Here is a 15,142-nt window from a genome sequence, read left to right as displayed (position 1 = left end):
TCATATGAAGAGAAATAATGAGAAATTATAGATAAAATGTATCGGTGCTCATCGGCCATTAGACATAAACATTATCCAACAAGAAGGAAATCGGAAATTCAACAATGAGCGGTTTGGAAGGAATCAGTCGGTAACTGCAAGCATTGCATAGCAATCACTAGCCTGCTATTCAGTGGAGTGGCTGTGTGGTCCCAAGTCTCTTTTCCAAGTTAAAAATGATAAACATTCAACATTGGCTGTGCTGTCAATGAAGCATGATTTGTGCTGCGCTCAAAACAACTGCAAAATCGGAACTGCAAAATCAGACTTTTAGTGAGTTCAAGACAACTGGGGAACTCAGGAAAAATTAGCTACGACTGGGAAAATAAGTTTTGAACTTTCATCCAACTCGTAATTGTAAATTTGGAACTCTGGCCTCTTACTAGAGCTACGACCTGAAGATCACTGACGTCATCATGATTCTACTTTAATTTGTATTTTTCCAGTTGTCTTGAAAGAACCATAAATCCAGAGAATGACAGACTTTGATGACAAAATTTTCCCACAAAGAACTACTTCGCCACCTTCCTGTTCAAGTGAGCACAGCACAACAAGGTGAGTCCAAAAATGTATTGTATGCTGCTGCATAAATTATGTAACATGCCAGGGAGATATGTATACTGTAGCTAAGAAAGTAATAAGTGTATGTTATGCAGTAAGCTGTTAGTAGCCCATGTGCCTCACCCTAATAATTTGGTATATTTTCACCTCTTAATTTTGCCTACTGTTCTGACTTGGTGGTGCACATGTAGCCTTTAACCTGTTTTTGAGAAATGTAATTATCGACTATTGTAAGCGCTTTCATCGTCTGCTTATATGTCCCCTTTATTTATCCTACGGGTCTGACTTAGTGTACAGGGAGAACACTGTAAGAATAGCCCATGTTCTAAATTCTGTCGCTGTACATTTCAAAAGTGCTGAACAAATAGTTATATTGACAACTAACGTCCTAGCTCACTCATTAATGTCTTAATCTAAATTATGGATTGCCTCATCCGCTTATAGCATCCCCTCATGCCATAGTTTGTACACCTCAATTGTCAGTAGAAACAACATTTTTTAACAAGTCAGCCATATCAGCTATGTTTTTTTTAAATAGGCAGTAAATGAGGCTCCGTTGATAGCCAGGTGTAGCAGTGGTAAGGCGTTGGGACTGCTGTTGGGACAGCTTTATGTAGGCCCTAGCAGTTCGCCACTGTCGCTATACAGGGCTTGTAAGTAAGCATTTCACGGTAAGGTCCACACTTGTTGTATTCGGCGCATGTGACAAATAAAGTTTGATTTGTGTGCTTAATGAGTCTGCCAGATCAGAGGCAATAGGGATGACCAGGGATGTTCTGTTGATAAGTGCAGGAATTGGACCATTTTCCTGTGCTGCTAAGCATTCAAAATGTAACGAGTACTTTTGGGTGTCAGGGAAAATGTATAGAGTAAAAAGTACAATATTTTCTTTAGGAATGTAGAGAAGTAAAAGTCGTCAAAATAATTTAAGTAGTAAAGTAAAGTAAGGATACCCCAAAAATATACTTAAGTAGTACTTTAAAATATTTTTACTTAAGTACTTTACACCACTGCCCATAAGGTCTGCTCAAAAGTCAGTGATGGGAAAAGTACCCAAATGTCATACGAGTAAAAGTCACCCAGTAAAATACTACTTGAGTAAAAGTCTAAAAGTATTTGATTTTAAACATATTTAAGTATCAAAAGTAAATGTAATTGCTAAAATATACTTTAGTATCAACAGTAAAAGTATAAATTATAAAAAAAATCCTTATATTAAGCAAACCAGACGGCAGTTTTCTTGTTTTTTTTTTTTTAATTTACTGATAGCCAGGGGGACACTCAAACACTCAGACATAATTTACAAATGAAGCATTTTTGTTTAGTGAGTCCGCCAGATCAGAGGCAGTAAAGATCACCAGGGATGTTCTCTTGATAAGTGAGTGAATTGGACCATATTCCTGTCCTGCTAAGCATTCAAAATGTAACGAGTACTTTTGGATGTCAGGGAAAATGTATGGGAAAAAAGTACATTATTTTCATTAGGAATGTAGTGAAGTAAAAGTAAAAGTTGTAAAAAATATATATAAACAGTAAAGTACAGATACCCCCCCCCAAAAATACTTAATTAAAAATACTTTAAAGTACTACTTAAGTACTTTCCACCACTGTCAAAAGTAATGCACTACGTGGGGAATAGGGTACCATTTGGTGTGCTGACAGACAGTTGTGTAACCACTCCAGTAGCTGTCTACTCTCTGTATACTGAGAAATGTTCTGTGGGCATTAGTTATGCAGGTTGACCACATCAAGAAATGCTCTGTGGGCATTAGTTATGCAGGTTGACCACAACAAGAAATGCTCTGCCGCACACCAAACATTCCACATAACTTCACAATATGAAGCACAGTAATGAACGATGGAAGAAACTACGCAAGTAAAATGTTACAATGTAAATGATTCAGGAGAAATGCAGTCATTCAAACAGTCAGTCATTCCATTTGAGCAGTCACAGAGTAATTTACAACGAGAATATGAATACATCAAATCCCGTTGTTCACGCTCACAATCTACAATACACTGTGTGGTACAGCGTTTACCGTGAACGCAGTCTCCGCTAACGCGGGAGAATTGCCTTTAAATTCAAATCACGCTGTAACGCTGAATTTCCACAATACGGATTGAATATGGCCCTAAGTGTAGTGTCTGTAGCCCGCTGACATTGCTGTCATGTACAGTAATCAGGCCAAAGACCTATACATTAAGTTCAGTGTTACGACTCCCTCTATATGATTACATCAAGAACAACCGCACAGGCGCTCTACTGTCGTAAAATCGCACAGTTCAGTGAAATAAATCCTAATTTAGGGAAGTGTTCATCTCTCGTCGGCCACTCACAGTTCAAGTGCACTACAACCTTCCCATCCCACCACCACTTGTTTCAAAGATGGAGCATAAAAACAAGCAACCACTAGGCTATTCTATGTCTTGCTGGAGTGCTTAGGGGCCATTGTGAGAAGCAGATATGCAGAGGATGGATAGGGCCAGTAGGGTCACATACAGTATGTACTGCCATTTCATACCGCAGGTAAATGTCTTGTCCTGGAGGCAGCTACAAAGTCGAAATTTGCTATATTGTAAAAAATAATGAAAACAAAAATGAGCTTTTTGTTTAAATTCCGATTTGATGACTTTGTGGCTGTGCCAGCTAAAATCAAATCAAATCAAATGTTATTTGTCACATACAGATGGTTAGCAGATGTTAATGCGAGTGTAGCGAAATGCGTGTAACCGAGGCGGCCATCTCTGTCGGCGCCGGAAGTCATTAGCTAGTGTCCACTCTGCAGAGCAGCCTCCAGAATAAGATTCATGACGAAAAACGCTAATCTGCTTTCATACAAATTGTTTTTCTTGTTTCCCTTCTGTAATGTGCTTTCTGTCCATCCAAGATCTACTGGAAACAACAGTGACTTTAAACTCTAACTTTAAACCCTGAAAATATGCTCTGTCTAAAGCTGTGCAGATACAAGTTTCCTGTTTGCAATGCACCAACATACTGCTTGATCTTGCACTGGAGTGTACTGCATGCAATCCACAGACATACAGTGCCTTCAGAAAGTATTCACACCCCTTGACTTTTTCCACATTTTGTTATGTTACAGCTTGAATTTAAAATTGAATAAATTTAGATTTTGTGTCACTGTCCTACACACAATACCACATTGTGTAAAAGTGGAATTATGTTTTAAGACATGAAAAGCTGACATTTCTTGAGTCAACAAGTATTCAACCCCTTTGTTATGGCACTCTAAATAAGTTGAGGAGTAAACATTTGCTTAACAAGTCACATAATAAGTTGCATGGACTCACTCCGTGTACAATAATAGTGTTTAACGTGACATTTTTTGAATGACTACCTCATCTCTGTACCCCACACATACAATTATCTGTAAGGTCCATCAGTCAATCAGTGAATTTCAAACACAGATTCAACCACAAAGATCAGGGAGGTTTTCCAATGCCTAGCAAAGGGCACCTATTAGTAGATGGGTAAAAATTTAAAGAAGCAGACATTGAATATCCCTTTGAGCATGGTGAAGTTATTAATTACACATTGGATGGTGTACCATATCCAGTCACTACAAAGATACAGGCGTACTTCATAACTCAGTTTGCCCAGAGAGGAAGAAAACCGCTCAGAGATATCACCATGAGGCCAATCGTGTCTTTAAAACAGAGTTAAATGGCTGTGATAGAAAACTGAGGATGGATCAACAACATTGTGGTTACTCCGCAATACTAACCTAAATGACAGAGTGAAAAGAAGGCTGTACAGAATAAAAAAAAATATTCTAAAACATGCATTGTGCTTGGAATAGGGCACTAAAGTAAAACTGCAGAAAAATTGGCAAAGAAATTAAATGTCCCGAATACGAAACGTTATGTTTTGGGTAAACGAAAACAACACATCAATGAGTACCACATATTTTTTCAAGCATGGTGGTTTCTGCATCTTGTTATGGGTATGCTTGTCATCGGCAAGGACTAGGGAGTTTTTTTTAGGATAAAAAGAAACGGAATAGAGCTAAGCACATGACCTTAGACACAATACACTGGAGTTGCTTACCAAGACGACATTGAATGTTCCTGAGTGGCCTAGTTACAGTTTTGACTTAAATCGGCTTGAAAATCTATGGCAAGACTAGAAAATGGCTGTCCAGCAGTGATCAACAACCAACTTGACAGAGCTTGAAGAATACAAAAAATAATTATGTGCAAATATTGTAAAATCCAGGTGTGCAAAGCTCTTAGAGACTTACCCAGAAAAACTTACAGCTGTAATCACTGCCAAAGGTGATTCTAACATGTATTGACCCAGGGGTGGGAATACTTATGTAGATGAGATATTTCTGTATTTAATTTTCTTTCAATATTGTCATAATGGGGTTTTGTGAGTAGATGCGTGAGACTTTTTATTTATTTAATCCATTTTTGATTTCAAGCATTGTAACACAACAACATGTGGAATAAGTCAAGGGGTATTGAATACTTCCTGAATGCACTGTAGAGTGTCATCACTGAATCGATCTCTTTTAAGGCACTGTCATTGTTCTGTCATAACAAAGTCATCCTGATGATTAATAAAGCTCTGCACAGTTCAAAATAATCTCCCAAACTACTGTTGTAGTGACGTCATCGCTAAACCACTGACAATCAGTGACATTCTAAAACAAAGAGATATGAAAGGAACGGTACATTCACTAAGAATTTTTACAGACTCTCTACAGACTCGTTCACCTGATTAAAAAAATAAACAGTGACGACAAAAAAACTACTTTGCTCAGGAACTTGCAGATAGATCATATGGAAGAAAAAGATACATGCAAAGGTTTTTTGTTTTTTTTCAGTACTTAAATATGCAGTGGTAGGAAAATAAATCAAATTTACAACCAACCTGGGATTTTTAAACACTCTTTCAATGTACAACACTGCTTTCATCAAAATACTTTAAACATTGCAATTTCTGAAACAGAATATTTGGCATATTGCACAAAAAAAGAACAAAAAAATATTTTGATGAAATCTACAGAGGAGAAAGGTTCCAGAATCAATGTGGTCAGTGATCAGTATTCACAATTGGTCTGTGTGCTGTGCCCTCCAAGTTGTGTGACATCCCAAAAACCCTTGTGTCCTTCCGTCACAAAGAGGTCAAGAGTTCAGAGTTCAGGGTCATAGGTCAGGGTTTCAGTAGTAGTAACGTTGCATCTCTGTCCAGTTGGTGATCCAGTACTTCTTGTCTGGATCCTCTGGCTGGAAGCCCATGTTAAACTGGTAGCGTTCCTCCTTGCGGATTTTCACTCCATGGTACTTTGGCATAATCCGGTAGTAGATGGCCCGCTTGAAGAAGCCAAGCTGTTGAGAAGACAGACAAGTAGACAACACAGCATTAGGGAAAGCCATATTCAAATAGTGTTGTACTGTTGATTTTTTTTTAAATGTAAGAATTTGAATATCTGGAGGCTAAACTCAGGAATTAGACAAAGTTAGACCATTTCTGTTAGAAATGCATTTTCCCATAGAGTAAAAAAAGTTATTGAAGAGGAAAGAGAGTAGTCATTCATCAGGAGAGTGAGAGATGCTGCAGAATAGATACTTAGTAAATATGGTAGAAAAGACAAGTAGAAAATATTAGGTACAGCCTGAAAAAGAAGGGAGACACAAACGCTAGTTAGAATTGACAATGAAGAAGAGTTAGTATGGAATAAATCCAAATTCCCCTTCGACACATTACTAGCCAACAACCAAATTCATCCCACAATCTACAAGGCGTTACATCTAGTGTGCTATACGCTGCCCGCGGCGGAGGCCGGAGGACTGCATTACCCAGGCGCCCTAGTGGAGTGTAGCATGGCCCCTCATTGGGGGCCTCTCCTGTCTCAGTAGTCCTCAGTCAGCCTCTCCGTCTCTGAGGGCTGGCTCTTCATCTCAGCCTTCTGGCCTTTGGCCTCGTACATCTCCCTCCTGCTGGCCCTCCTGAAGAAGCCACACTGGGGGACCACGCGGTACAGTTAGACTGGAGCTACATGGAGAAGCTAACGACTACAGTAGCTAGCGGTAGCGAGCTAGTGCTATTGGGTTTAATGGGGCAGCACTTGTACATACTGTAGGCTAGTCACTAGCAGTAGCATGCTAAAACTAGCGCAGTTGAGTTTAATGGAGTATTACTGATAGGTACAGTATAACATACCTGATACAAACACAGTCAATATAAAAAGGCAGTCACAAATGTAGGCAACATAGAATAATTTATTTTACTGGTGCATTGGAGTAAATGGGATACTATTGCAAGCAAGCAGTGTACAACAGACATGTCATAACAGGTTTACATTCAAACATGATACCCACAAAAAGTATAGTTATAGTTATCAATCAGAAAGTCATTAGGGTTCTCACCTTCCATAGTATGATGCTGATGACTCCTAACAGCAGGATTCCTGCTACCACGGCAACGATGATGATCCACAGGGGAACCTCGTAAGGTGTTTCCACCCCAAGGACTGGGTCAATGTCCACTATGAACTGGAGGATGGAAAAGAAAGAAAGAGAGAGAGAAAGAAAGAGAGAAATAATGAAAAAGAGGAATATCACAATCAATATACATATCATCCATACCATTCTAAGAATACCATTTGTCTACATCATCATCATCATCATCGTTATGACACTAACCTCTCTGGTCTCATTTTCCATCTTGATGGTGGGGTTGTCCGTCACAAGTTTCAGTGTGGCCTGACCTCTAACCTTAATCCTCAAAGCATTTTTATAGTCCTGCCAAACACACACAACCCAAAAAGGTATGGTCATGACCCTACTCGGATTTGGCAATTTGACCCTTTTGGTCAAAGAGTCTTGCTGTATCATCTGACCTCTCACCTCTAGCATAGTGCTGTTCCACACCCGTGACCTCACAATGATCTTGGCAGAGGTAGACATGTTGATCAAGGGACAGGTGAACGTCACACAGCGGGCTGTCCACTTTGAACAATCCTTCACAACAAAAACATGCCCAGAATTAGGACCGGACACTAGACTCATCAATGGTGCTTCTAGAGCCCTTAAATTACAGTAAGTGTCTGGATGAGCTTTTATGATCACAGCATCAGAATTGGTAGATCATGGACATAATTCAATTGTCTAATGGCCTGTCCTCACCAGTAGGTAGGTCTCTTTACGAGGAGTCAGCACGGTAAGGACAGCCTGTGGCTCGATGATGCGAGGGTGTTCGCCCTCCACCGCTCGCTTGGGACGTTTGCTCCTGTTCTTGGACAACTGGGCAGAGAGAGACAGACAGGAGAGGAGAAAGAGAGAAAAGGTAGAAGAGGAATATACAAAGAAGGGGAGGCGACAGACAAAGAGGCACATTAAGTCACGTTACAACAGTAATTACTGGAATGGAAATAAAGACAACTCCTGCCAACTTCTCAAAATATCATTCACCTTTTCAGTCTATCTTTGTGCAGACATAGGGCTCTATTCAATCTGTATTGCTGAAGCGTTACAGATTCCAAGACAGAAATGTATAGGTCATTTCCGATTGAGCAGACATACGCAGCGATTACCGTGAATGCAGTCTCCGCTAAAGCGGGAACATTGCCTTTAAATGTCAATCATGGTGTAAAGCTGAACGTCCGCGGTGCGGATGGGCTCGATTCAATCAGATCTGCTTTGCCCGACATCTGCTTAGCGATTGTTTTGGTGGTGTCGGAGGTCAAATCCAAAAGCGTCTCCTGGCATTATACCGAAAGCAGACATTGGCTGCTTCGGAGTCGAACCCGACGCAGCCTTGTTTAGAAGTAGGAACACCGGAATGTGAGATGTAATCTACACCTCCATTAGGATGATAGAAACGCTCATCATTTTGTTTATGACAACTTTAACCTCATTATTTCCTTATAGCCTACACTTTCTTGTTCTGAACTTTTAACGCAAGTGGGACGGGTGTGGCTTCGTGACAATGATCAAGACCCAGCTAACAATTTTAGGGAGTGAGAACATGTTTGTTACGTTACCCCGTAATGTTCTCTTGATGTTTGAGTGTCCAGTTCTGTTAGTTAGGTGGAACATCCCATTTATGTCAGACCTTCTGAGAACCTTTTTTTACCATGGTTTTTTGTGTGTGTGTGTGTTAAAGTTAGGGGAACATTCCCTTAATGTCACACAGAACTTATCTAGAACGTGATTACATCACACCTTGCTACTGTTAAAACAGAGCCAATCACAGTTATTTGTGTCTGTTGGCAAGGTTAGGGACACACACACACACACACACACACACACACACACACACACACACACACACACACACACACACACACACACACACACACACACACACACACACACACACACACACACACACACACACACACACACACACGATTACATTGTGCATGTTCATTTACACAGTAATTATTATTCAACATGTCCTCACCTGGGATTTGTACTCACAACCTCTTGGTTCACGTCTTCCTGTTACGCCACCATGTGTTTCAGTAATCAATTCATTTGACTGTTCTCTTATCGTTGATTTGATTGACTTACTTCAACAATGTCAGCATTTTCTGCTTCGTTGTCTAATGTTGGTGGGGCATATTAACCTGTTTTAACGCCTGTGATCAATAAACTTTTTTCTTCAGTGTACTTTTAACAGAGCTGAGATTTACGTCAAAGTGCATTCGCCCTTTTGCTTACGGAGGAGGGCTTTGGGTTTCTTCTGGACAGGCCCTAACTATCCTGGCCATATAAGCACATGCTCTAGAGATATCCCTTATTGGGACAGTGACTTGGTTGTTCGTCATTGATGGTGGCCTGGATTCTAGACCCGCTAGTGGTGTCAGACAACTCTATCTTCCTGAGCAATAGATGTTCACGTATTCATTTGGCAACAGTTACAACACAACTATCTGATCTAATTTAAAAGAGTTTCTCATTGAAAGATGGGAACTGGTAGAACTCTAGACCGTATTTGTTAAATCCACACAACATATATATTATACACTGTGTAGAACAACATACGTCTCTGATAAAGACTCCCATCACTGGATTTCGATCTGCAACACCCCTAATTGGTTGCTGTAAGGTGGCTCAGGCGGTAGTGTTGCTTCTGATAGAAACATTCCTAGAACATGGTTGCCATGTTGTCAGAAATGTGTATATTTACAGTACAGTATCATGTCTGCCAGTTGTACCAAAAACAATACACAACACAGAGTTCCATCTCCAAGTTTTAATGTGGAAAGAAATGGACAAATTGCAACAGAATCGCTTGAGACCAATGTTTGGGGTAACATATTACTTACAGTTGTATTACTTTTATTTGTAGGAGTGATATAACGAGTTCATGTCTTCAAATACTGTATTGTTATTACAGTTACCTTTTCAAGTAAACATATCTCTACCGGCGTGTTATATATATTTTTAAAGCTTTGTCTCATACTAACAGAATTCATGTTGTAGGCTAACACGTTTCCAATAGGCTACCGTAAAGCTGAAAATCAAAGAAAGATGGCAGCTGTGTTCTTACCCCGCTTAGCCTTTTCCTTGTTGAAATGCTCACATTATTTTGAGTTAATCAAGGTGAAAGAGAACAACGTTTAAGTCAAATGCAAACTCTGTGACCTCCCAAGTGGTGCAGTGGTCTAAGGCAGTGGTCTAAGGCACTGCATTGCAGTGCTAGCTGCTCTGTTGTATCGGTTATTGTGCACTTGTTTTTATGGGTCTCGTCCCCTGTATTATTTAGAGGTTTACACCTCGCTCGTGTGTTTTTGTTACATCCCTGTGTTATATAAATACATGTTTGTTTTTGTTACATCACTGTGTTATATAAATACATGCTTGTTTTTGTTACAACCCTGTGTTATATAAATACATGCTTGTTTTTGTTACATCCCTGTGTTATATAAATACATGTTTGTTTTTGTTACATCCCTGTGTTATATAAATACATGTTTGTTTTTGTTACATCACTGTGTTATATAAATACATGTTTGTTTTTGTTACATCACTGTGTTATATAAATACATGTTTGTTTTTGTTACAACCCTGTGTTATATAAATACATGCTTGTTTTTGTTACAACCCTGTGTTATATAAATACATGCTTGTTTTTGTTACATCCCTGTGTTATATAAATACATGTTTGTTTTTGTTACATCCCTGTGTTATATAAATACATGTTTGTTTTTGTTACATCACTGTGTTATATAAATACATGTTTGTTTTTGTTACATCCCTGTGTTATATAAATACATGTTTGTTTTTGTTACATCACTGTGTTATATAAATACATGCTTGTTTTTGTTACATCACTGTGTTATATAAATACATGTTTGTTTTTGTTACATCCCTGTGTTATATAAATACATGTTTGTTTTTGTTACATCCCTGTGTTATATAAATACATGTTTGTTTTGGTTACATCCCTGTGTTATATAAATACATGTTTGTTTTTGTTACATCACTGTGTTATATAAATACATGTTTGTTTTTGTTACATCACTGTGTTATATAAATACATGTTTGTTTTGGTTACATCCCTGTGTTATATAAATACATGTTTGTTTTTGTTACATCCCTGTGTTATATAAATACATGTTTGTTTTTGTTACATCCCTGTGTTATATAAATACATGTTTGTTTTTGTTACATCCCTGTGTTATATAAATACATGTTTGTTTTTGTTACATCCCTGTGTTATATAAATACATGTTTGTTTTTGTTACATCCCTGTGTTATATAAATACATGTTTGTTTTTGTTACATCCTTGTGTTATATACACACACACACACGCGTGTTTGTTGTTGGGCTTTGTCCCCGTCATTTTCATGACGTACTTTATTTTGGGTTAGAGAAATAAATAAAAACTATTACGTATTCCTGTGCCTGTCTCCCATCATTATACAGCGTGACAATATCTATAGGGAATGTGCTTATTGGGCCAGTATAGTTAGGCCCTGACCAGAAGAAACCATAGCCCCTCCTCCCTAGGCAATTGTGATCTGATTGGCTCAACAACAGTAACAAGATGTGATGTGTAATGACATTTTGGGGGGAAACATGAATGTTCTTGCAACGCTCCCATGAAACGTGTCTAGAACATTAATATCTTGTATTCTGGGAACATGGCAACCATGTTCTGTGTATGTTTGGTGGGACGTTGATTGAATATTCTCCTAACCCACCGAAAACTGGACACACAATTAAACTTGTCTATAACATGAATAACTTATGTTCTGTGAACATGGTAACCACGTTCTGGGTAACTTCCATGTGACATTAAGGCAATGGTCTCTTGGAGACATTCCATGCACATCATGGAAAGGTTCTCATGAAAACGTTAGTTCATGACCTAATGAGACTATTATGGGAACGTTCTCTAAAGTTGTAGAAACCTTTGTTGTTAGCTGCTCACCGATTTGACAGCTCCAACATAGTTACACCTCCGTCACCGGCAAAATATCAGCTATGCGGGTGTCGGCTATCACTGGTTAATGGTTGAACTGATTGAATCTAGGCCATAATGAATATTTAGCCTCTTTTAGACTTGTGAGTCAGATTAAAGTCTGGTTTAATTGGGTGTTTTGTTCCAAACAGTACTCTATATTGCAAATATTTCTGATTAACTGTGGGTGTAAACAGAGATTGAGGAGTCCTACGTTAATCTTATTTTTATAACACACTGGTCCCAGTTGGCCATAAAGATACAATATAATTCGGTGGCCTGTATAGAGCCTCAGAAAGACTCTGGTAACTCACTGTGAGGTTGAGAAGATTGACGATGTCCCCTGGAGGGACACAGTGGGTCTCAGTTGTCCCCTTGGTGACGATCTCAGTCAGGTAGAGAAGCCACTTCCCACTGGTCACCTCGAAGGGCCACTCAAACTCTACGGCCAGGATCCCCAGCGCCCCCAGAGGCTCTCCCTCCACTGACACCTGGTGGTAGCAGGGTGGTATCAAAGTCACCACAGGACAGACACAGGGCAACAGGACAGATATCGATATAGAAATACAATGTATACAAAGCTGACAGGATTCCTCATTCTGTGACAGCAAAGCATGTCTGTTCTACATAAAGAATTGGCAAAGTCTTTCCATCCACATTTTACCTCACAATACTGTTACGCCTACAAGTACAGGTCAGAATGTAAGGGAAACATGACTCACTAGCCCACAACATGGCTGACGTTAGCTAAGTGTCGGTGTCTCACCTTGAAGGTGTATTCCACAAGACTGCCCACGTCACTGGTCGTGTTCATAGCTGATTCTCCCATCACCTCCCCGCTGAAGTAGGTCTGGACCAGGGGATTCTCTCTGTTTAGAGAGGGAGAGAAGGGGAAGAAGAAGAGAGAAGAAGAAGGATAAGGGAGGGGATCAACAGAAGTTAGTTGGCTACAGTGTTATACCTCCTTATCCATTTTGAATGAATCCAGCCACACAGCATGGCATCAGGACAACATCAAACATGTGTTTAAAGTTCCACTTACATGGAGAAGGAGGTCTGGATGGAGGTCTCAATCAACAGAACCACAGACACCGGGTACAGGTCATTCTGCTCACTCAACCTGGGGAAACAACACCGACACAAGTGTTTATTCAGCGAGCTTACCCACTTAACCCTATTCATATTTCAACCTTGGACATAAAGACTGACTGTTGCCGATCTGATAATGAGTTCACGATATAGAGCGATGACAAATGCCTCCTGTTACTTACGTGGACAACAGCAACTGAGACTCAATCTCCCTGGTTTGGAGGTTGATCCCTGTTGTTTCAAAGATGAGCTGCAGAGAGACCTGCGAAACCCCGGGATGGTCATAATATTTGAACTACTGCCAATCAATATTCCAATAGGTTCAAATGAATGCACGGTATAAATTATACGTGGAATAACAACACCGTGGCCTTACCTTCTCATTGCTCCTCAGTGGATTCCCCAGCTCACACATAACAGTCTCTCCAGCACGGCATTCTACACCAGTATCCTGCACATAATATAGGTATGGTACTACTATCTGCATGTACAGGACGTACTGCAGTTAAAGGAGCAATTCAAGTCAACAGCCAGAATTCCCCCTAACCCTCTGTCACCCTCCGGTGGACTTACATGGGAGCGCACGCCAGAGTAACGGAGCGTGGAGGGGGTGGAGATGTTGAGCATGGCCTGGTGGGCGTCCTCAGCTACCTTCCCAGGGCCTGGCACGTTCGTTATCTCCACAAGTAGCACCACCTTTTTCACATTACTGCTGTACTGCAGCAATTGGCGTTTCCCCTGACTGCGTACAAACAGAGAGCAAGCATCACAGTTCATGCATGATTTATTTAGCCTTTATTTTACTAGGCAAGTCAGTTAAGAACAAATTCTTATTTACAATGACGGCCTAACCCTGGCCGATACTGGGCCAATTGTGTGCCGCCCTATAGGGGCTCCCGATCACGGCCGTTGTGATACAGCCCGGGATCGAACCCGGGTCTGCAGTGACACCTGCGCTACTCGGTCCCTTAAATTATTAGGGGCCTTATACACAATACTGCACCAGAGAGAGATCGTGTTGAATCTGAAGCACTGTGGTCCCCGCCGTTTTTTTTGGGAGGTCTACCGGGGTCACACTATATTTGGATAGTCCATCTGTAGATGCTCTACGGATTGTCATACTATCAACAAACTATCTGTTGATGAGCAACTGACTATCTGTTGATAAGCAACTGCTTCCTGAAGTTAGGTTAGGGTTTTTCGGGTAAGTTTTAGAATACGGGTAGGGTTTAGGTTAGAGTTAGGATAATGGTTAAGGTTAGGGTTAATAGATAGTCTGTAGAGTGGACTATGCAAAGAAATTGTCACCAACTATTCTACATGATTGGGGCTTGATCAAGTCTCGATTAATTCAATTCCAACTTACAGTTATTAGAGTAAACTTAATTTTCAACCTATTCAGACTGATACCCCGTGTTTTACATATCTTCCTCTGTGTTTTCCACATACCTGGGGTAAGGCTTCAGTAACTCGTTCGCAAACGCTGCTGTTAGCTGCAGGTTACTGGTGCACCTGTTGTCTGAGCCACACTCCTTCTGGAAGTTGATCTGCAAAGGAGGAGAAAGAGTTCCAAAACGTACTCATCACTACATACATACTCGATGGAATTATTCCTAAGTCCGTAACATACCTCTTTCCTCTCAGTCACTTTCTGTTTGTGGCTCAGTACAGGGTAGGAGTCCAGGTTCTGCAGGGCCTTTCTAACTTTGGGTTTCTGCTCATCCAGGGACACGTTGAGGGAGAAAACCACCGGCTCCAGTTTGTCCCTCACAGGATCCTGGAGATGATGATATAGATGAGTGTGTGTGTGGTCATATGTGTGTGTGTGTGCCTGTGTGAGCAGTCATATACAGTGCACTCGGAGAGTATTCCGTTTTGGTGCCCTTTCCCAGATCTGTGCCTCGACACAATCCTGTCTCGTAGCTCTACAGACAATTCCTTCGACCTCAGGGCTTGGTTTTTGCTCTGACATGATACGGTTAACTGTGGGACCTTACGTAGACAGGTGTGTG

General features: G+C 40.4%; 1 protein-coding gene across 1 annotated transcript in view; it reads right to left on the bottom strand.

Annotated features, from left to right (window-relative positions):
- Positions 1–1,835: 1,835 nt before the first annotated feature.
- LOC139368108 (integrin, alpha 3b) overlaps positions 1,836–15,142 on the bottom strand; it is a 53,538-nt gene continuing 40,231 nt past the window's right edge. Inside the window, exons 13-26 of the mRNA XM_071106682.1 lie at positions 14,761–14,907; positions 14,580–14,677; positions 13,704–13,872; positions 13,507–13,581; positions 13,313–13,392; positions 13,084–13,161; positions 12,808–12,910; positions 12,356–12,532; positions 7,753–7,869; positions 7,474–7,587; positions 7,270–7,368; positions 6,994–7,119; positions 6,424–6,587; positions 1,836–5,952 (exon numbers count right to left, since the gene is read on the bottom strand). Of these exons, the coding sequence (XP_070962783.1) occupies positions 6,477–6,587; positions 6,994–7,119; positions 7,270–7,368; positions 7,474–7,587; positions 7,753–7,869; positions 12,356–12,532; positions 12,808–12,910; positions 13,084–13,161; positions 13,313–13,392; positions 13,507–13,581; positions 13,704–13,872; positions 14,580–14,677; positions 14,761–14,907 (1,494 nt within the window). The 3' untranslated portion in view covers positions 1,836–5,952; positions 6,424–6,476. The remainder of the gene's footprint in view (positions 5,953–6,423; positions 6,588–6,993; positions 7,120–7,269; positions 7,369–7,473; positions 7,588–7,752; positions 7,870–12,355; positions 12,533–12,807; positions 12,911–13,083; positions 13,162–13,312; positions 13,393–13,506; positions 13,582–13,703; positions 13,873–14,579; positions 14,678–14,760; positions 14,908–15,142) is intronic.

The sequence above is a fragment of the Oncorhynchus clarkii genome, chromosome 16 (assembly GCF_045791955.1).
Source record: "Oncorhynchus clarkii lewisi isolate Uvic-CL-2024 chromosome 16, UVic_Ocla_1.0, whole genome shotgun sequence".
NCBI classification, from domain to species: domain Eukaryota; kingdom Metazoa; phylum Chordata; class Actinopteri; order Salmoniformes; family Salmonidae; genus Oncorhynchus; species Oncorhynchus clarkii.
This window is presented reverse-complemented; position numbering and strand designations above follow the sequence as displayed.